Source organism: Hydra vulgaris, chromosome 08, assembly GCF_038396675.1.
Source record: "Hydra vulgaris chromosome 08, alternate assembly HydraT2T_AEP".
Taxonomy (NCBI): Eukaryota; Metazoa; Cnidaria; class Hydrozoa; order Anthoathecata; family Hydridae; genus Hydra; species Hydra vulgaris.
In genome coordinates, this window is record NC_088927.1 from 4,377,066 (window position 1) to 4,400,356 (window position 23,291).

At 30.9% G+C, this 23,291-nt stretch overlaps 1 protein-coding gene across 1 annotated transcript in view; it reads right to left on the reverse strand.

Moving 5' to 3' along the window:
- The window catches only part of LOC100202379 (tissue alpha-L-fucosidase), a 40,850-nt gene that overhangs the window by 12,890 nt on the left and 4,669 nt on the right, over positions 1 to 23,291 (reverse strand). Inside the window, exon 2 of the mRNA XM_065802313.1 lies at positions 17,806 to 17,935. Within this exon, the coding sequence (XP_065658385.1) occupies positions 17,806 to 17,935 (130 nt within the window). The remainder of the gene's footprint in view (positions 1 to 17,805; positions 17,936 to 23,291) is intronic.

Sequence of the window (23,291 nt, forward strand, 5' to 3'; positions counted from 1 at the left end):
TTTAATTGGAATATATCTATAGACGCAATCAGGTTAATAACAGTAATTATTGATTTTTAATCACTTTTACACAAATAAATTGATAAATTTTAGTGTAATTTGATCTTTTGCTCTGCCAGTATCATTTTTATTGCATTTTACGAAATGCCTAAAGGAAAGTATTTGACAGATGCTGAAAAAATACAAATTAATTTATATCGTGGCTCAGAAATCTCACCAGCACTTTCTATACGAGAAATAGCAAGAAAAATTGGAAGATCTGACCGTGTTGTACAAAAATACATTGCAAAAGGTGATAATTACGGTGTAAAAAAAGCAACAAATGGCAACAAAGTATTAACAAATCGGCAAATTAATCGAATTCGCTTCGAAGCAACCAAAAATAAATTGAATGCAACACAAATAAAGGATATATTATTATTGCCTGTCACCAATAAACATGTTGCACATATTCTAAATACAAACATAAAGCGGAAGAAACCACACCAAAAATCAACGTTAAAAAAACACCATAAAATCGCTAGATTACAGTTTGCTAAAAATCATATGCATTGGACTCATGAGTGACAAAACGTAATATTTTCAAATGAAAAAAAGTTTAATTTAGATGGTCCGGACTCTTACAGTTGTTATAAGCATGATCTAAGAGGAATAAATGACCCACAAACAAAACGAAATTATGGAGGAGGAAGTTTAATGGTTTGGGGTGGATTTTCTTATTCAGGAAAGTTGACTCTGTGTTGTGGTTTACCTAAAATGAACACGATAAAGTATACAGAAATGTTGGATGATGTTCTCATAACTTATATGGATGAAAACATGGACGATAATGCCATACTTCAGCAAGATAATGCTGCAATTCATAAATCTAGGCATTCTATGAAATGGATTAAAGACCACAACATCCCGGTTCTCGAATGGCCAGCTTGTAGCCCGGACAAAAATCCAATTGAGAACGTGTGGGGAATGCTATCATGAAAAGTTCATGATGCTAAAGCAGCCGGACACCAATTTAAAACTGTTACTGAGTTAAAGTGTAAAATCCTTGAATCATGGTCCGAGTTGGATCAAACTACACTTCAACGACTAGTGGAGTCAATGAAAGGCAGAATTTTTGAGGTGATCCAGTGTAATGGAGGACATACGCATTACTAATTTCCATCTTTTAATGTCAAAAAAATGACTGCGTCTATAGATATATTCCAATTAAAAAATGTACTTTTGTATATCAAACATACTCTCATGTTAATAAAGACAAATTTTTTGTGTGATTTTTATTAGCCCACAACACAACAATTATTTTGATAATAACTTGCATGCATATTAGTTGACAATTCATAGAAGAAAATTAAGACAAAGACAAAAAAATTGATGCGTCTAAACGAATATGCCTCAGTGTATATACATATGAAAATCACTTATTAAATTCAAAAATCATGGGCGAAATAGGTAAAAAACTGTTGATGCTATAATGACCATAATTCAACGGTGATCCCCCCCTAAGGAATGCATTATGATCACCAGCGACATTTCAGGGAGCCTCAGACCTGCACTAACACCACTCGTTAGGGGATACTAATACATATTAAATGCATCAAGTGCCACTTAAAATTATTTATTTGGTACAAGTGCTAAATAATTGTAAAAAGATATGAAAGCTTACCAACAAAGGTACTCTTAGGTGCTTAATACATGGGATGGAAAATTTATTGTTTTTTGAAATTTTCCCACCCATCCTATGCTTATTAAGATCCACCCCCCCCCCCTCTCCTGTTTAATAATTTTTAAATGTTATAAACAAAAAAAAAAAATCTTAAAACTTAAAAAAAACAACTGAAAAATTTATATATCAGTCACTGATAAGAATAAAAATTTTCGGTGGAATTATTATAATTAGTTAGAAGTCGTTGACTTTTAAAGAATCTAATAAATTTCTGTTTATCAAAATTTAGGTTTTCATTTATTGCTCACCATAGTATAACAGAACATTGAATACTACTGAACATATAAAGCATATTAAATCCGAGTTTTCCTAAAACGCAGAAAATGGAAAATGGAAATGGAAGCCTAAAACGCAGAAATCGGCGCGGACTATCGACTATTTTATAGACCATGGATGGCCAAAAACGTGGCTCGCGAGCCGCATGCGGTTCTTGGAATGTCAATGCGGCTCGCAAGCCGCATTGACATTCCAAAAATGTCAATGGGAGCCCAAAATAAAGGGTTTTGAAATCCCTCATTAACATTCAAAGCATAATTTTGGTCAAGAAGTTTATAAGCTTTTGCATACCATAATGCGATCTATTTAAGTGCTTAAAATGCTACAAGACATGCTTTGTTTAAACAATATATATAATATAAAATGTAATGCATAAAAACAAAACTTTTTTATTTTAAAAGCTTTTATCCAAATATGCATCTTATTGCTGTTCCGATGTATCAAGATAAATTCTCAAGTTCGAACTTTGCCCCTCGATTAAAAAATTACCGGCCAATAATTTTTTCGGGAAATGGCAGTAATTATTCAAAAAAGAAAGCAAAATGTAAACACAGTGAGCGCTTTTTAAATAAATTTAAAGATGCCTACATTTTCAAAAACTCATGAAGATTGCAGAAAATCTGTTTGTGTTATATGCATGAAAAAGGGTGATCAAGAATTGACTGAAAACTATAAGTTGAAAATTCTTCAACTGATTCAAACAGACATAGATTTCAGTGATGAAAGAGTGCCTTTGGCTACTTGTGTTTCATGCAGATCTCAAATTGGAAAACTTTGTGCTGGAAAAATCAATCATGTGTCTAAAGTTTTTGACTTCAAGTCAATTTCTATCAAACCTACAACCAGAGTTTTGTCAGTTTGTGAGTGCCTTTTATGCCAAATTGCAAAGATCAAAGGAAAGGAGAAGCATCCGTTTGACAAAGTCAAAGAATCCGAGGAAAAAATTCCAAAGCAAACTTCTCAGAGTTCTGAAAAGCACTGCACAAAGTGCTTGTCAATTATTAGCCGAGGATTTCTTCACAACTGCACCATTGGAACTCGCCATGAAAACCTGAGAAGAATGGCCACAGATGATCCCGTAGGTGCAAAGCAAGTGGCTGCAGCAGTCTTAGCATCCAAAAGCGCATCTCCAAATGGCACTATTAGACTCAGTCAGCCTTGTGGAAAACTTTTGCCATTGAGGAGAGATAATTGCTTCTATTGTCTAGTTAATTATCATAGTATCATTATGCTAAATTAAAAGGCATTCAAAATGTTGATTCACAAACATTTAATTTATGACCTGTAATAATAAATTATGAGAAAAAGAAACAAGAATGCTTTTATATTAATTAAAATGCTAATTGCAACTGCTTTTATTGAAAATTCATCTCTTAATTAATTACCCTGCTTCAATTTTATTTCATCAACCTAATTTTACTTTAAATCATTCTCATTGCAAGAATAAATATTTTTTTTCCTAATGGATGTTATCCTATTGTTTTTAAAGGTCCGTCATCGGCTCAGCAGCTATTCAAAGAACCACTCACAACAGAAAATATGGTTCAAATTCAGCAAAATACAGGACTTTCAAACAATGGCATGCGAAAACTCGGCTCAGCACTAAATCAAATCAGCCAAATTAGATTGGTGAAGCCAAGTTTTCCTTTGAAGTTTGCTCTAGCCGGCCAGAAACTTAATGATCAGTTCATGGTCAGCAACATCAGATTGGCAGAGAATGGTCAAACTTGTCAAGTTGTGCACTGCCAGAGCCTCAGCAATCTCAGTGATGTTTTCAGAGCATCACGAAAACTATCAGAATCTTCCATTTTAAAACTCGGGATTGATGGTGGTGGATCGTTTCTGAAAGTGAGCTTCACTCACATTTTGTTGGAAGAAGATGAGACTCCTCCACACAGCTCAGTACAGAAGACAATCAAGCTGATGGCACCAGTATCAACCAAAAAAACGAGTGTTAAGCAGCAGATGCTGATAGCACTGTCACAAAACACTCTTGAGAGTTACCAGAATGTGAAGGCCATTTTCGACCTCATTCAAGTCAAAGAAAAATGACGAACAGGTTCTTTGGTTGTCTCTTGTGACCTAAAGCTGGCCAACATTCTTTGTGGGATTCAGTCTGACAGTAGCAAACACCCTTGTTGTTGGTGTAATGCTGCATCTCCAGGTCTTGAAAATTGTGGACAACGTCGGACTTTTGGCCAGATCAGAAGACAGCATTCTTAATACATCCAGGCAGGAGGAGATTCAAGAAAGTCGAAGGAATTCAAAAATGTCATTCATGTACCTTTGATTGAATTTTAAGATGACAAGTTGGTCCTTGAGGCTATTCCACCAATGGAGCTCCACTTATTACTTGGAGTTGTGAACTACACCTTTAAAAATTTTTGCGACCTGTGGCCAAGCGCCAAGGAATGGCCTCCATCACTTCATATCCCTATCCAGCCTTACCATGGGGGGCATTTCAATGGGAACGATTGCATGAAGCTTCTAAGAGGTCAGGATAAGCTTCAACAGCTTTCAGAAAAAGAGGTTTCAGTCCAGCTCTTGGCTTCATTCAAACACTCACACTATTCAAGACAGTGGTCACTTCGTGCTTTGGAAAAAGCCTGGACCCTGACGATGAATCCAAGATAGAACAGTTCAAACTTAGCTACACCAACCTTCCTATTTCTGTGACTCCCAAAGTGCATGCAGTGTTTTACCACGTGCCACAGTTCATCAAGATGAAACAAATTGGACTCAGCCTCTTTAGTGAGCAGGCAACAGCTCTACATTCCAACTTCAAATCTCACTGGGAGAGAATTAAGAGAGATCCATTGCACCCAGATTATGCCAGTCACCTTTTAAAATGTGTCATTGACTACAACAGCAAGAGAATTTAATTTTTTTTAGAAAAGAAAATTTTCTTCAGAACATGTCTTTTCTCTGTAATCCATTAATGTAAATCCAAGGTTGTAACAGAACTTGAAAACAAACTCACTTAGAAAATAAATTAATTAAAGAATATTGGTTTGAATTTTACAGGCTAATATGTTGTGTTTTGTAAAAAAAAATGCAAAAAAAATTTTTTTTCAACAAACTTTTTGGGCTACTCATAGCCTAAATGTATGGGTATTTCGTAGTAAAACATTCAAAGCTAATAAGTCTGTTGAATTTTAATCCAGGATTTTCAAATCACTCATTTTGTGTTCCATATGACATGCACTATCACCCTTTAAAAGGGTTTCCATAGGGTATTTCATTGATATTAGGACCCCAAATCTACAAACCGTGGGAACGTTAAACGCCACTATGAAACAAATCATATAAATTTTTCCAAGGAATATCCATTAGAAGAAGTTTTGTTATAGCATGGAACATTGCAAAAGAAAAACTTTCTAAAAAAAAAATTCTGCGCCTTTTTCTGCGTTTTAGTTTCCATTTCCATTTTCTGCGTTTTAGGTGAACCCATTAAATCCAATTGACTCTTATATTGAAACAGCTGTTAAACAATTCGTATTTGACTGCAAGCCGCACTATAAATAAAATTTTTTATTTGCATTCTATAAAAATTACCACCCAACCTTTTATTAAGATTTCTACCCTAATTTTTAGATCTGGACTAAAAATCACCCCCACCGACCCTCTTCCTTTTCTCCCCCCTCCACCTTTCCTCCTTGATTAAGCACCCAAAAGTATATGGAAGTAAATGAGGTTCCTAAGTTCTTAAAAGGCACCTGCCTAAATGATAGGCAGGTGCCATGGTATTTAGTAGTGGTCATACTACTAAATACCACTACCAAATACCATGAGATAACTAAGGAAACAGTACCAGTAAATGACCGTTTATGAGAAAAAGTCTCGCATGACTGCCATATCTTTAAGATTGTTTGCCAATTAAATAGTCTTAATAGTTCTTATAACTTACTATACTATCTTCTAGCATTCTATTAAGCAATTTTTTACAAAACACAATATTTTCATGCTTTAGTGGCTGTTTTTTTAAAACATCATTTTGCGTTAGTAATTGACCATCTAAAAAAATAAAAACTCAGTATTTGACCGTCCTTTGCTTTAGTTGTTGACGATATATTAAATGAGAGAAAAATGAAAGCCGCGATAATTTTTTTACTTTAATTTAGTGAATATAACATCATAAAGACATATTGTAATTTTTTTTAAGCGATGCAACACAAATACAATATTTTATCAAAAATGAAATGTTGAGTAAGCGTTCATTTCAAGGTATGATCCACGTCGAGAACACAACAAAGACAAAATTTTAATTTTTATATATGCTTTTTTATGTCAAAACTACAAAATTTTATTACATATGAAATGACGAATAAACGCTCATTTCCTGTATAAGGTATGATCCACGTCGAGAACACAAGTTTAAAGGGCGGATTTTCCTTTGTTTTGCTCCCTTAAATATACAAGTTTATCTTCCTTATCTGGCCAACAATAAGAAGAAATTCCAATCTGAACCATTGTGGCTATCTCGTAGCCATTGGCCTCAGCTTGCACTACTTTTCTCGGAAAATGACTCCCTTCATACTCTACAATTACAAAGTCATCCGTTTTCAGCGTAAATAAATCTTCATCTGAAGAATATTTATACCATTCAAAATCTTCAGCATCGTAGCGCAGGAATAGAAAGAGATGAGTCTGAATAAGACTCTTCATATCGCTTCCTTTTCTTTAATTTTTGCTTACTTTTTTTTCTTTCTCTCATTTTCTTTCATTTTCTCTTCTTTCTTTCCTTTTCAGCTGCTCTTTCTTGTTTCAGTCTTTCTATTTCATTTTTTTTTTCGATTTTTTTTGAAAATACAATTGGCCCAGACACTATGGCGGGTATTCTTTCTGTTGTTTTTTTTTTTCTGTGACTTTTTCTTGCCAAAAACAGGGGACAGAATCTATATTTTTTAAACGGTGATAATATACTTGACTGTCCAGCAGTTACAGCATCTTCATTTCTTACAACTATGGGAGATTACATTTATTTCTAAGAGTACATTTGATGGTCCTGCAATTGTGGTATCTTCATTGCTTTCAACTATGGGGGACACTCTATGTGATGGTCCAACGATTGCAGTCATCATCATTGATTGCATTATCATCATTGCCTTCAACTATGGGATAAAGCTTTTTAAGTTTTAGTTCAGTTTTCTTCCACAACAGGAAAAGTGATCTGTAAGAAGGATCTCGTTCCCAATTAATTGTAGATTGCTCAAATAATTCCAATTTTTCTTTCCCTATACTCTCATTAAAGAAATGCAATCCCTGTTTAACATATTTCAAACTTGAATGCATGTCGTCGTTTAACACAAAATTCTGCACAGTAATGTTATTTTTATTTCCTGGAACCCTCAGTACGGTTGGATCCCAGGGATAGATTCCACACTTGCGAGAGCCGTTGGCCAACGCAGAATGAATAACATGCTTGTCCACTAATTCTTTTAGCAGTTTAGAAAAATCTTTTCTTTTCAAGATGGGGTTACCTAAATGATTGCTGCGCCACTAATAAAAATGTTGCATCCAATTCTCTTTTAATGTTCAAAACGCTGCAAAATCCATAGACTGTAAAGCTCTTTTTTTAAAGTATTCCTTAACTTCTGTGAACCACCGTAAAATATTTACCTGTATCATTAATGCACGGGAAACTGTAAAGTTTTGGCTAAGATGTTTAGATATATTTTTATTCTTAAAAATCCGTTAAATATCTTAAAAATCCGTGGATCTATGGTTCTACCAGGTCGGTTGTTAGTAAAAGGATTGTCTCTACTAAGGTAGTAGAAAAAGCGTTGTTCCGTAGTAGGGCTTACTTTAACAATTTTTTTCCTAAATGGTCAATTACTGGTACATGGTCAATTACTGGTACCGTTACCTTGCAGTAAAAAAAAAAGAAAAATGAATTCAGATTTTTTCTTAAATTAAAAATTTTTTCAATCAGTCAATGATATATTTCTGAATCAGGTCTTACAATCATGGATATTTGCGAACAGTTTGAAACTTACAAAAAGTAAAAAACTGATGAAAATGATATCAAAAAATATTAATAATAGAGGTAGTAATAATATTAATAATAACAATATTAATGATAACAATAATAATATTAATAATAATAATAATAATAATAATAATAATAATAATAATAATAATAATAATAATAATAATAATAATAACTAAATAATAAGCGATTTTCTTTAAAATTCGATTTCCTTTAAAAGTCTTGTTTTGTTTGCTTGATACTTAGATCGTATTTTGTATAAGTTACATTTTTGATAACAACGTTGTTTATCAACTCGCATTGTAACACGAACTCATTGTTCGGTCTAAAACTCAAATTTAACATAAATTTTAGATTTTGGTATTTGCAATTGCCTAAAAGAATGATCAGTGAGAAAGGCGGTGTTTACACTGCATTTAAAAAGGAAGTTGGTGGACGTGTGTTTCATTTCAAACCATACCCTAACCAAACCCTAACCCTTACCTTTAGGGTTAGGCTCAGGGTTTTGGTTAGGGTATGGATTTTAATAAACTTAACTATTGGGTTTAGGGTTATAGTAATAATTTTGTGCACGTTTTTTGAGCTTTTTTTGAGATAGCATTATTTTTTTTGAGATAGCAACAAATGTTTTGTTGTGGTGTTTCTTTTTAGAAATTTATATAGACATTGACTATTTTTGAAAAGAAGACACGTTTAACTAGATTTTTATGTGACAATTAAGAATAAGTGATTAACTTTATATTGACTTTGTTACAGTCAATATAAATTAGGCTTTGTTTATCATTTTGTAATTAATTTCGTTCTCCTTTTTTAGATGATTTTATAAAAAACAGTTTGTTTTTTTTTTGTTTTTTTTTTTTTATTTACACTTTTTGCCGATAAAAAAAAATTTACAGTCGTAACTTATAAAAAAATAATTACATGACCGGGGCTAGAAGAAGACAAATTTAGTCCTTATCATTAAGCCCCAAAAAATGCGTCATTACTAGACAAAATATAGTTTGACAATAAAATATAGTTTCAATGTATATATCTCTGATATATATTATGAAAAGAAAATTTAAATATATCGCATATCGTTTAAAATTTATAGTTTTTCAAAAAGTAAGATATAACAGTTGCCTTGTAAAATAAAAGAAACAAAATTTATTAAAATATTAAATGACAAAAATAACATTTAAGAATTGGTTTGAAAAATAAGAAGATATGATTTTATATAAAAACATTTTATTGGTAGAGCATTTTATAGTTTAACTTATTTAATTATATTTATAATACTTTTCATTGCCAATTAAGTAAAAGCAAATAAACAGTATAAAATAAAAGTAAAAGATTAATAAATAACGCAAAATAAAAAATAAATTTCTCAAAAAGAAGATTATCATTTAAAATGATAAAAATATATGTACAATTATTGATTAATTATGTATTAATAATCTAAAGTAATTAATTAATTAACTATTATTTATTGATTTCTAATATAAAGAAGTTTTATTAGAAAAAATTTAATTCATTTTCAGTTAACAAAAGTAATTGCTTAAGTTTTGTTTTGAATTGGTTTAGAGAATAATTAGTTTTCATTTCATTATTTAATATTATGTTCCACAACTTTGGTCCTCTGTTTACAATAGAGAATTTAGTAGCGGAAAAATAAGTTTTGGATTGAATGTAGTTGTATTTTGAAAATCTGGTAGGGTATATGTGATTTATTTTTTCAAAAATTGAATAAAATAAGATTGGTAATATATTTTTATCAAGTTTGAACATGAAAATAAGAACTTGATAGAGGTTTAGTTTATATACATTTAGGATATTGAGTTCATTAAATAGTGTTTGTGTGTGTGAGAAGCGATCTACGTTTGAAATTATCCTTATAGCCTGTTTTTGTTTGCTAAGCAATTTTTTTATTTTCGTCGCGTTAGTGCTACACCAAGCAATGTTCGCATAACTTAAGTAGCAATGAATAAAAGAAAAGTAAATGTTTTTTAAACAAGATCGATGTAATAACTGCTTTGCTTTGTACATTATACCTAAATTTTTTGATATTTTATCTTCAACTACACCTATATGTTCCCTCCAGATTACATTTTCGTCTAGAAACACGCCTAAAAACTTTATTGATTGCTCTCTCTTTATTAATTGATTGTCAATAAAAAGGTCCGGAAGTTCTAAGGGAATATCTGATTTTTTATGTAGGCGATGGAATAAAGTGTATTTTGTTTTAGTAATATTTAAAGATAACTTGTTTGATTTAAACCATTGGGTTAGTTTGTCTAGTTCTTTGTTTAATGTTTGGAATAATATATTGATATCTTTATTGGAATAAAACAAGCTGGTATCATCTGGAAATAAAATTGTATTAAAATGTTAGAAAATTTATTTAAATCGTTTATATAAATAAGAAATAGAAGTGGCCCTAAAATTGATCCTTGAGGAACACCACATGTAATTGTCTCATAATTAGTTTTTCCTTCATCATAAACTATATACTGCTTCCTATTAGTCAAATAACTCTCGAACCAGGACAAGTTAGTATTTTTTATACCATAACTTTTGAGTTTCGATAGAAGGATTTGATGATTGACTGTATCGAAAGCTTTACTTAAATCGATAAAAAGACCAAGGGTATACTTGCCTTCATCAAACGATTTAAATATGTCCTGAACAAGGTGAATGATTGCATGATCGGTGGAATGGCCAGATTTGAATCCAAATTGTTTATGGTAAAGAATATTATTTACATTTAAAAAAGAATAAAGCCTATTATACATAACTCGCTCTAATATTTTAGAAAAACAATTAAGAATTGAGATCGGACGATAATTTGCAACTTCAGAAGGATCGCCTGATTTTAAAATTGGAATGATTTTTGCAATTTTTAGGTTTTCTGGAAAAACACCATGTTTTAAAGATAAATTAAAAATATGTAATAATGGAATTGTGATGTATTTTATCGATTTAATAACGACTTTACTACTTATAGAATCGAAACCTACACTTTTTTTGGGCTTTAACAAAGAGACTGCGTCTAATAATTCATTTTCCGTAAGTTTAGGATTAGACATAACACTAATGTTGTTTGAGGTTACGTAAGACTTAAAGTGTATTTTAGAAGTTGCTATATTTGATGATAAAATAGTTAATAAGTTTAATGTTTATATTTGGGAAAGCGGCTAATATATTTAGTTATACTTTTGAATTTTTAATCACAGCGAAAAATAATATTCATATCAACAGTCTTCACTTAATGTCAAAATACAGCAATAAGTTTGTTGATCTAGACCAAACACTTTGAAGGACAGCAGATGACTTTTAAAACCATATACGTAATGCAGTGAATTAAAAAAAACCTAAGTATGTTCATCAATGCCAAAGAAAGATCACCTAGTGGAACAATTTGTCGTTATACCAGAAATTGAATTATAATTTGCATTTTAATATAACTTTTATTAACCTTTTTTATTTGAAATAGCCAAATGATTACATTTTATTCTATTCAATAGGATTTGAGGAAATAAAAGATATACTATTTTTCAAACTTTATTATGGTAAATAACATACCATATTTTGATATTTAATTAGATTCCACTTTTCAGTGTCGGAATCTTGGACTTCTCCAGGAAGAAGCAATTCCACAGCTTCTTTTGAAAAAGGCTTTGTAAGTTTGTGTTTCTTTTTCCCAATGCTGGACAACAGAGGGTCGGATGTTAACAATAACCTATTGATGATATCTTGGTTACAATCTTTTCTAGAAAATTTTCTAGCATAGCCAAGTCTGTACTCCCGGAAATGTTTGTTTCTGGCTTCGGCAGCCTCTTCCGACAATTGTCCAATTGGCAAAAGCGCATTCTCTACTATATCAGAACCATGTACTAAAACTTTATGCAGAGTTGGAGTCATTGGACACCAGGGGTATAGTTCAACATAAAGCTTTGCAGTATCCAAAGTATACTGTCTGAACTTTTCTACATCAATTTTGTGGCCACTGGAAATTACTTCTAGGATAATTTTCATTCTGGAAATTAAACGGAAGTCTACTCCAGTGATATCTGCAGATGTTTCCGGGTCGTTGAAGAATCTCCTGCTTGTGTTGCCGTTATTGGTATTCCCAAATCCAACCTTAGGTATGTAGACAAGTATGCCCATTTTTCTCTTGAATTCATCTTGGATTTTCTTTTTCCTATCTGAGATGAGTCTCTTCTCATTTTCATTCAGCCTTTTCTGCCAAATCATTAAATTGTTTTGATGTTGCTCCACAAATATAACATCGCATGGTCGATTTAGTGGTGGTTGCTGCGTTACAGACTTTTCCGTCAATCATAGTTAACATCATCACATGTTTTACTGCTATGTCTTGAAGTTGAGTTGGTTTCAAGCCTGCAATTTTGTTTTCCATGTAAGCAATTTCTTCAGCTATTACATCAGCAGTTTCTTTTATGAACCTAATTCGAATTGGCCTGCAAAACCTTGGAGACGATGGTGTAGGGTTTTGCCAGGTAACCTTTTTATTTACTCCGCAAGTTAGCTGTAATGGAACCATTGAGAATTGAAATATATTGGCATCAGAATTAGAGTCATCCTCAAACTTTTGATTAAACTGTGTTTGCTGGGAGCCATCACAACCCCATTTCGTAGATAATTTCATATGTTTACGCCTAATTTCCGTTAGAGTCTTGATAACTTCTTTTAAATACAACACCAATCTTTCGGCAGTATGGTTTAACAGACTTTGTAAGTCTACTTCAGCTAAACTTTCTGTGACTATGAACGAATCAGAATCAGGATAGCATGTTTTTTTTTTCCGACTAAAATACTGTAGCAGGGCCATTGCTTCTTGTCACTTGTACGTACGATTTCATATTGAGATTTTGTTAGGCCTGCGTTAGTAAATATTAAAAAAGCCTCTAACGGTGTCAATGATTTTTTTTTAGGTTCAAGACTGTTGCGATAGGCTTTTTTATACTTTCCCGCTCGTTTGGGAGATGTTTTAAGATCTTTGAGGACGGTTGCAGCACTTCTTTTGCCACTTGTTGTCAAACAAGTTTCAGCTGCAAAAACAATAGCTTCTGGTTCCACATCTTTCCTGAGCTATTCTGTTTTTCTTCTCTTTGAACGTTCACTAGAATCGACAAAACTTTTTCTTGGTCGTCCTGCTGATGATGGAGTGGATGGGGTACCCGGTATTTGGAAACTCCCTTGCAGCCAAGGACCATGCTTCTTAATAAATATTTCATGAGTTCTGGATGAAGACGACCACATTTTTCTAAAAATAGCTTTCAACCTCGACATTTGACGCTTGTATACTGTTTTTAGTTCTTCGGTATATTGATTTCTTGATAACAAATTTTGATCAGCTAAGTCCATTTTTTCATTGAAATTTGGAGCCTCCTGCTGCTGAATACTGTTGTAGAAATCCAAACAAGAGATTGTTTGCATTCCTGATGACCCATCTAGAAAAAAAATTAAGTTGAAAAATTCATCTTGGACCTTGATGTGCTTAGAACATGATTAAAATTTAGATGGCATCAACAGGCAGTTGAAATTAAGATTTTTAAATAGCTAGTGGTATAAACTCATAGAAAAACGAAAAAAACTAAGAGGGTTTCAATGCGCACTACAACTTTTTCACTTTTAAAGTCAAAATTTACTTTAAAATTCGCTAAAAAAATAAGTTTCATGGTACATAACTTTTGTGGTAATTAATATTTCAAAACGGTAGTAAGAGTAAATAATGTACATACCTGTCATAGATTCATCCATGATATAACACTGTAAAACTTCTGTTGTAAACACTTGTACACAGCTTCATTAAATACCACTAAAATTGCTCGTAAATAAAATGAACCACGCAGATATAGATTGGATATTTTACTAGACTGTGTAGTTCCAATTACTACTTTTATAACCAAACCATTAACTGCTCATTAAGCGACCATTATCGAGAGATAATAAGGGTAGGTAATTAAGTGGGTACGGCCACTTTTAATAATTCCAATTTTGGCCAGCTAAAATCGTCAAATACTTCTACGTGGGCCGGTCAGTGGACCGTGGCTAGTGGACATTTTCAGCTCTCATTACATCTATCTTTTAATACCAAGTTATAAACATTTAGAAAAGAACAAAGTTATAACAATTTAAGAGAAGACAAACTTTTTGAGTTTCTTTAACAAAATAATTTAATAATAAACATCAAAAATTTGTTACTTAAAACCTTATAACTTTATTTTGAATTGTTTGATATTGGTAATTCCCCTTTAAAATATTATTGCTCTTTCCAACAATGTTTAACAATCTAATATTTAAACAATTCAATTTCTATCCCTACCTATACTTGTTCTCAATTTTACCTTTAAATAAGATCTATTTACTGATGATTCATACTTATACACTATGTTAGATAATAAGTCAGCTCGCAGGTTGCTAGATGAACCATAAAACTGACCAACCCAATGTTGTTTTTTGTTTATAGTTATTGCTATCATTGAGATATTTTTTACAGAACACGTTTTCTGAAACTTCTGCTAACACATTTTACTTGTGTGCTTCCGTTTATAAACGAAGCGAGTTTATAAACGGAGGTACTAAATTTAGCTCCTCTAAAATATTAAACATAAAAAACTATAATCACCAAATAGTTATTTCAATCTATCTTTTACTTGGTTGAAATTTGAAGTAACATTTGGTTAGTTAAATCCTGCTGTAAAATTCACCAGTATCACTTGCTATTTGTGAGACAAATTTAACACTTATTGTTTCATCATCAGATCTCAGTTTTAATGGCTATTAAAATATTCATTAAATTTTAATATATTATAATAGTATCAGTTCACCTGTTTGTTGTTAAATAAGGTTTTAATACTCTGACTATTCTTTAATGTGCTTCCTCTTTGTACCTTTCACTCACCTTTCTCATTGTTCTTTATCATTCTCCTTCTCTTCTCAAAACTGCGCACTTTTAGATATAATTTCAGGTCTAATTGACAAATAGTCACATGCTTGGCCTCGATATATACTTATGCGTCAGTTCATTTATTTAACGTGAGATCATTTTTTTAATTTTCTGGTCATTCTTTTATGTGCTTCCGTTCAGAATAATTTTCGGACCATTCTATGATCTCCCTAAACCTTTATTCTCTTATTTCTTCATCAGAACCACTCTATATATAACTGACTTGGATTCTATTAGTGATTTTATTCGTGACTGTTCTTAGACAGATGTCTTTCGTCTCTCCGCTAATAAATGCGCCCATTGTTAGACATCCAAATCACATGGCTTCCGTTGTTAAAGTCATTTTTCAATTAGACTCTAATATTTAAACAATTCAATTTAAAGGTAAAATAAAGTCTGATATTTAAACAATTCTTATTTAAAGATAAAATTGAGAACTTGTTCTCAATTTTACCTTTAAATAAGATTTATTTATTGATGATTCATACTTATACACTAGTTTAGATTCAATTAGACAACATTCCTTTCATAGTTTCCAAAAGCGGAAACTTATAACTATAGTCTAATCGATCTTCTAACTATAGTCTAATAAATCTTCTCTCTATTTTCAGCAAGGTTTTTGAGTTTTTATTTAACAAATATTTGACAATCAATACGAATTTCAATTCCTCGTTTTTTAGCTGGAAATATCATGCTAAATAAGTTTCTTTTTTGTTGTCATTGTGGTATTTACGATATACCTTTATTTTATAATTTATCAGTATTGCGTTTGCTTCAAACTTTTGTTATTTCAGTTCTTGACGTGTTAAGTTGGGGTTGAGCTATTTTAATGTAATGATCTCATAGCAGTTGGTACAAAATTTTATTTTTGTAGAATTATTTCTTCTGCTGAGTGTAAAATGTTATTGGACTTACCTTTGTTTTGGTATATTTTTTTAGAACTGCTGGTAGAATGACTTTCTTTTGTAGTAAAGGTTTCTAATCTATTTGAAGGTGCATCAACTTTTATATGAACATCTTTTGATGTATCAAAAGTGAAAGAACAGGAGAGAGGACGTTTAATTTTTTCATTGACCAATCAGAGGCTTTTAATTTATTCATTGACCAATTAGGGACTTTTAATTTTTTCATTGACCGTTCTTTTTTAAGCTGCAGGTGGAGTGAAGCTATTATTTCTGACATTTTTGGAGTAAATATTTTTTTTAAAAAGTTGTATATTTTCATAAAAAGTTGTATATGATATGCAGGTAAAGAGCATGCAAGTATGATTATTTTTTTCAGGACCAATTTGAATTTCTTTGTGATCGATTATGTTCCAAAATACTTGTCCTCAAATATTTGAAATTGCATTATGCTAAAGTTAAATCTGATGTTTCTTTCCTTTGTTTGTTACAGCATTTTTGGAAAAAGTTTGTCATGTTCTGTAATTAAGTTTAGCTCCAACAATTAAAGAATTATCAAATAACATTGTGAATGTCATCGAAGTTGAATCATTCTTTGTGCAGCATCAGACTCTTATGATATATAAACAACAATAAAGTTTGTATTGGCTATAAGGAGTGTTTTGCATTTTTAATGATAAATAGTTTTAAAGACAATATAAGCCAAGTTTTAATATGTTTATGTTTCAATAACATTTTTATGTCTATAACAGTAAACACTTTTTTGCCACAAAAGGTACTGGAAATTTCTTTTTAGGATGGAGTGGTTCTGTACAGTGTTTTGTTCAGGCTTGTTTAATTCTTTCAGATTAATACATAATCTTAATAACCCATTATATTCTGACCATTGAACACTCTGCAGGTGCAGGCTATAACACTCTTAAGGTGAAGGCTATATTATGATACAACTGTAGCTTTTTCCAATTATAGTGCTTTTCAGCCTCGGTAGGGTATGCATTGATTCTTTCTTTGATAAATGATTTAATGAAATTGCATTTTTGAAATTGTGTTATGATGCTATCTTTATCTAAACTAAAACTGTGATATGATGCCAAACCAAAACTATTAATAGTAACGTTATAATAATGCTTATGTTCGCTTTTTTGATTTCAACATCATTAATGTTTAGTATTTCAACATCATTAATGTTTAGTATTTCAACATCATTAATGTTTAGTATTTCAACATCATTAATGTTTAGTATTTCAACATCATTAATGTTTAGTATTTCAACATCATTAATGTTTAGTATTTCAACATCATTAATGTTTAGTATTTCAGCATCATTAATGTTTAGTATTTCAACATCATTAATGTTTAGTATTTCAACATCATGAATGTTTAGTATTTCAACATCATTAATGTTTAGTATTTCAACATCATTAATGTTTAGTATTTCAACATCATAATTGTTTAGTATTTCAACATCATTAATGTTGAGTATTTCAAGCAATTCGAAAGATAAATAGTGGTTTTGGTTAAAAAAAAAAAAAAAAAGATTCTCAAAAAATGCTTCAAGTAACCCTCTCATTTAAGGAAATACTTTTTTGAAAAAAATAGCTTTAATCTAAATAGTATTATATTTTATAGGTAGATTCAATCTTTATAAAATAGATCAATTTTTATCAAAATTTATTTTAGCGTTCAAAAGACACGCCTATATAAAGCTAAGAATCATATCATTTTTTAAAATTTTTTTTTCATAGTTTCACAAAAAGATTAATTTGCTTTAACAACATCTACTGTTTTCAACCTACTAAAAAGTGGTTTGAAAAGACCTAATAGAAAAAATAACTTTAACCTAAAACACTCTAAAGTAGAGGTAACTTGTGACGTAACTAGTGACGTAACTTATTTTGATATTTTAACTACAACAAAGGTAAGATTAATTTTTAGATAAAGTTGATAAAATATAAAGCTGCTGAACCTATTTTGTTTCTTTCATCTGCCGATACAACATCTGAGTTTTCATTGACTACGTTAGAACCTAGTTCACAATTCACCATAAGAAGTAGTAGCATAATCTTGATAGCAAGAGAGCTGGGTAGTAGCAGTATCTAAAAAACAAGGTTTACATCAATAAATTTTTATTGTAATCATCACATGAATAATCATCATTGAAAAAAAAAAAATTTTTGTGTTTTATGGCTATGTTATTGGCTTTTTTTTTTTAGATTTCGAATAATAAATTAAAGTTTGTATCTGAAACTAAATTTTTATGTTTATATTTATGTTTAATTAACATGACTGATTTAAATTATTATTCAGACTTATATAACTTCAAAACGTATCGTTTAACTAAACTGAAAAAAAATTGAAAAAAAACTGTATAAATTCTTAACGTTACTTAAACCTCTTTTAAATACTTAAGTTTTCTAAAATTATTTAAATTTTTTAAAATAAGAGGTGTCGAAATGTGGACCAATCAGGTTTTTAATTATCTATTAAAAATCGCTGTCATTACAAGATTTTTTTAACTTATTTTTTATATTGTATATTTCATTAATTGCATCGTTTATTTCAGAAACCCGTCAAGTGACATCATTTTAAAAAACAATAGACATAACTTCATATGCAGAAACATGTTAACTAATAAGTCTCTTAATGAGTTATAACTTGTTTTAAAATTTTTGTTTTTTGCAGAAACCTGTCAAGTGAACACGGCGGCTATCGGCAGTAAACTTTGTAATTTATAAAAATAACACGAAAACAAAAAAGTTAAAGTGTAGATTTACCTCGAAAGTGAGGCCATTAAATCCTCATAGAAGGTTTGCTCCATGATACTAGATTACTTAAAAACTGAAGTTCTTTGTGGAACTAAGCATCTTATTCTTTTCATTTATGGACCTTCAGGGGAAAATAAAAGTCATTGTATGGTGAGATTCTTGATGACTCTTTGTGATGAGGAATATTCAAAACTGTTTGTCACTTCTTTACAGTCAAGGGTCACTCATTCTTACAATATTTTTGTAAATAAATTTTGGCTGCATCAAACTTGTGGTGCGAAGAGTTAATATAGTTTATTCATCAAACCAGTATGATGAGATAATTCTTAAATCAAGTAACTTAAAGTGCATTACTGTTCGCTATTAACAAACGACATGAATTACGCTTTTAATACTTTGTATTTAATACCACATTTTTCAAGAAGACTGTCAACTCAGATGAAACTACTGAGAGGGAAATTTGAAGGAAAGACAGAATTAATTTTAAAGTATTCACCTGAAAAGAGCGTTATTACAACAAAACTGACCGAGAAAAGGTTTTAACTTTTCCTCGGTCAGTTTTTTTTTTTCCTCGGTTTTTGTTTTGCTAGTACTTTATTGTCGGTTTCTCTTTCTCAATCAAAAAATTTCCCACTCAAAAATTTTTATGCAGTTTCGGAGCTCCCAACAATAATCGCATGTCCATCTTGAAAGATAAAGGTCAACGAAAATAAAACTAATAACATGAAAAATTTGCCAAGTGTACTACAGGCAATGAATATTTTTATGATGAAATTCTCTAGACGCTTACAAACCAAGCCGCCTGCAACATCGACGTAGTGTATGACGATGAGTAGAATAAAAACTCAAACAATAGGTTTGGTCTATATGCGTTGACAATATGCTTTATGTTATAGTATGTTTTATTTTATCTCGTTTGTCTTCAATTATTTCTTCCTCATTTAACTGATATTTTAATTTTTTTCTTTGATTTTTAACAAATTTAAGTATGAAAATGCTTTTTATTTACGACCTACAACTGCTTTTCAAAGTCAATATTATAGTCAAAATCTTTCTTTAGATTTTTTTTTTTTAAGGTGAAAAGTTTTATTTTATTGCAGAAACCCGTCAGGTAAAAATTTTTTTTTAATGTTTTGCATAAAAAATAAAATTTTTAAAACCAACACCAGGCATCATTTGCTTTTGCAATGCAATAAGAAAATAATAAGATTTTATATTTTTACTTTTATATTTTTACTTTTGATTATCAGATGTAAGCGGTTCTGAAATTCACAAACAAAAATGGAAAATGTTAAAATGGAAAACGTTAAAAAGAAAACGAAAAAACAAAGGTTGAAAAAGTTTGAAAAAACAAATATAATTTATATTGCAATGAACAAATCTTTAATAAATATATTAAAAGCTTTGTTTTTTGATACCTCCGTCCCTGTTATGGAAGTAAACAGATTTAAAAATGCATACAATTAAAGCAATACAGCAGATAGGGGCGGATCCATACCATTTTGTTACTTTAATTCAGTGGATCCAAAGAATTTAGTAACGATGTTCAGGTGTAATGTTTTGTGAGCAGACAAGCCCGAAAATCATAAAACTGTTTTAGTTAATTTTTCTTAGAATATTATACCCCGTTCACACTGACGGGAAAACACGTTTTATTTTAAACGCGTTTTATGTTTTTAATGTTATAAACTGTATTAGTCGTATACTGTGTTTATCTAAGTAACTATGATATTACGTCATATATCGGTATCCAAACAGTCTGATTTAAAATTTGCACTACCAAGTAAAATATCAAATTTACTTTTTAAATAATTTTAATTATCATATCAATTTTAAACAGCATTTCAAGTTTACTTAGGTTTTCAAACAATAATGCAATGTTAAATATGTAATTAAAAAAAAAAAACACATAAAACTACTTCCGAAATTAGAAATTTTGGGGGAGGGGGTACAAACGCCCCCATTGCTCTTCTATAAATTTGCTCTTGATGGCAGATTATGCTGTATTTGTATGCATTTTTTAATGACAATTCTAATTTGAATGACATTTTTAAGTGAGAACTCTAGTTTGAATTTCAATACAAGTTGGCATCATCGTCCTACCTAAACATTTTTATACTCTTTTAAATTTGAACACTTTTGTGAAAGTGTAACAAGTAAAAAAACTACGGATCGTGATATAATGTTGTCAGAGACAACATAAGAATGCAAAGTTTGTGGCGTTTTTCTTTTTGATTTCTATTATTAAAAATGAGAAAAACTAGACTTTAATTTATCATGTCATATTTATAGGAAAATTGTTATACTTTTTGAAGTAACAAACTTTTGAAAATTAGGTTAATTTTCTTGAAAAATTCAAAGTAAATATTGACGAAAATCTCCTCGATAATGCATATGATAAGTTGACGAAAATCTCCTCGATAATGCATATGTTAAGTTGATAAATTCTCCAAGAAAATGTATATGATAACCCTTGGTTAATCATTTTATGAAAAAGAGTTTTAAGGAAAAGTAAAAGAGAAAAAAATATTTCTTTAAATAGAATTGACAACGTAACTGCAAAAAATGTGATATATATATATTTATATATACATATATATATATATATATTTATATTTATATATATATATATATATATATATATATATATATATATATATATATATATAAATATATATATATATATATATATATATATATATATATATATATATATATATATATATATATATATATATATATATATATATATATATATATATAGATAGAGAGAGAGAGAGAGAGAGAGAGAGAAAGAGAGAGAAAGAGAGAGAGAGAGAGTGTTCTATTAAAGTTGGTGAATTAAAATTATTACGTATACGTGGTAAAAGTCACGTAGATAAACGTGATGAAAGTCACGCATTCATTTATGTTTTTAATGACTATTGTTGTTTTATAATTGTCATGGGAATTATAACTTTGTATTTATATACGATTTTTGTAATAAAACAGAAGGTTGAAAAACGCTTAGATAGTTGTTTTTAATATATGTATATAAACGAATAGAAGAATGCAACAAGCTATTTCGGCTATTATGCCACCAGTATTTGATGGCAACCATCAACGGTTTATCCGTCAACTGCGAACATATATTGCAGCAATGGACATTGACGAAGCAAAGAGAAAAACGATAACACTAACATGTTTGCCACCACAGATTTATTCTGCATTAGAAGATCTATGCTTGCCGGCATACCCAGAAGACGATTCAGTGACTTACGAAGAGATCGAGGAAAATATTATGAAGCTTTTTAAACCAAAGTCATCGTTAATACTACGCTTTGAATTTGCAACAATTAAAAAAGCAAGTAACGAGAGTGTGACAGAATTTTCACGACGGATTGCAAGAGCTGCTGAAGGATGCAAATTTACGGATAGAGATGACAGGATGCGCGACCAATTTATCACTGGCTTTAACGATGGAGCTACGATCAAACGGCTATTACTGTGATCTGAAGAACTTACATTTGCAAAGGCTGTTTAGGTTGCTGTTACTTTGGAACGAGTGACTCAAGAAGCCCGACAGTTGGATGGTTCCGATAATGTGATGGTTGCAGCAACATCGCTACTTCCCTAAACAACTGGTTTTGCCGGAACAAATAAAATAACATGTTTTAATTGTGGGAAATTTGGACATTATGCACGGGACTGCGAGGCAAAATGCAAGAACTGTTCACACAATCATCGAGCTAAAGACTGCATCAAACGATTGCAAGGTTTAAAAGGAAAAGGGAGAATTTGGAAATAATGGCATCCAGTATTCTCCCTGAAACAGCGTTGCCATCATTAGAAGTTAAAATAAACGGAATGTTCCGAACAGCATTAATTGATTCTGGATGCTCAATTACAGTGGTTCATGCTGAATCTACAGGTGGACTTGTTTCAAAAAGTGAAAAATGCATCACAACTTTGGGAGGAACTGTACAAGTACTAGGTGAAATGGTAATCAAATTGGAAATTGATGGAATATATCGGATGGTTAATTCGTTAATTGTAAAGGACAAACCATTCGGGCTTGATTTGATTTTTGGAATGGATGCTATTGAAAAATTCGGAGGAGCCGTAATCTATGGTGATAAAAACCGTACCGTCCAAATGTTAGCATGTGACACGGAAAAATGTGGCGCAAATTGTATAAGTAAAGAAAACGAAATAAACGAAAAGAACGAAATAAACGAAGAGAACGAAATAAACGAAGAGAAGGAAGTAAACGAAGAGAACGAAGTAAACGAAGAGAACGAAGTAAACGAAGAGAACGAAGAGAACGAAGTAAACGAAGAGTACGAAGTAAACGAAGAGAACGAAATAAACGATGAGAAAGAAATAAACACGGCAAAATGTGGGGCAAATTATATAAGAAATAAAGAGAACGAAATAAACGAAGAGAACGAAGTAAACGAAGAAAATAAAATAAATGAATGGATCAACTCTGCATTCTTGTGCCGTATAACGAGCAAGCATTGGGACCACCTAAAGTATTGATACCGCTCATGTGTGTTGTGCAAGAAAATAAAGGTAGAAAGATACGCCCAGTGAGAGACTTCCGAGCTCTCAACGAATTTGTAAATTGTCACACAGCAAATGCCGACGTTTGTTAAGAGAAACTGCGTCGTTGGAGGAAAATTGAAAGTGCAAAAATCCTTGATCT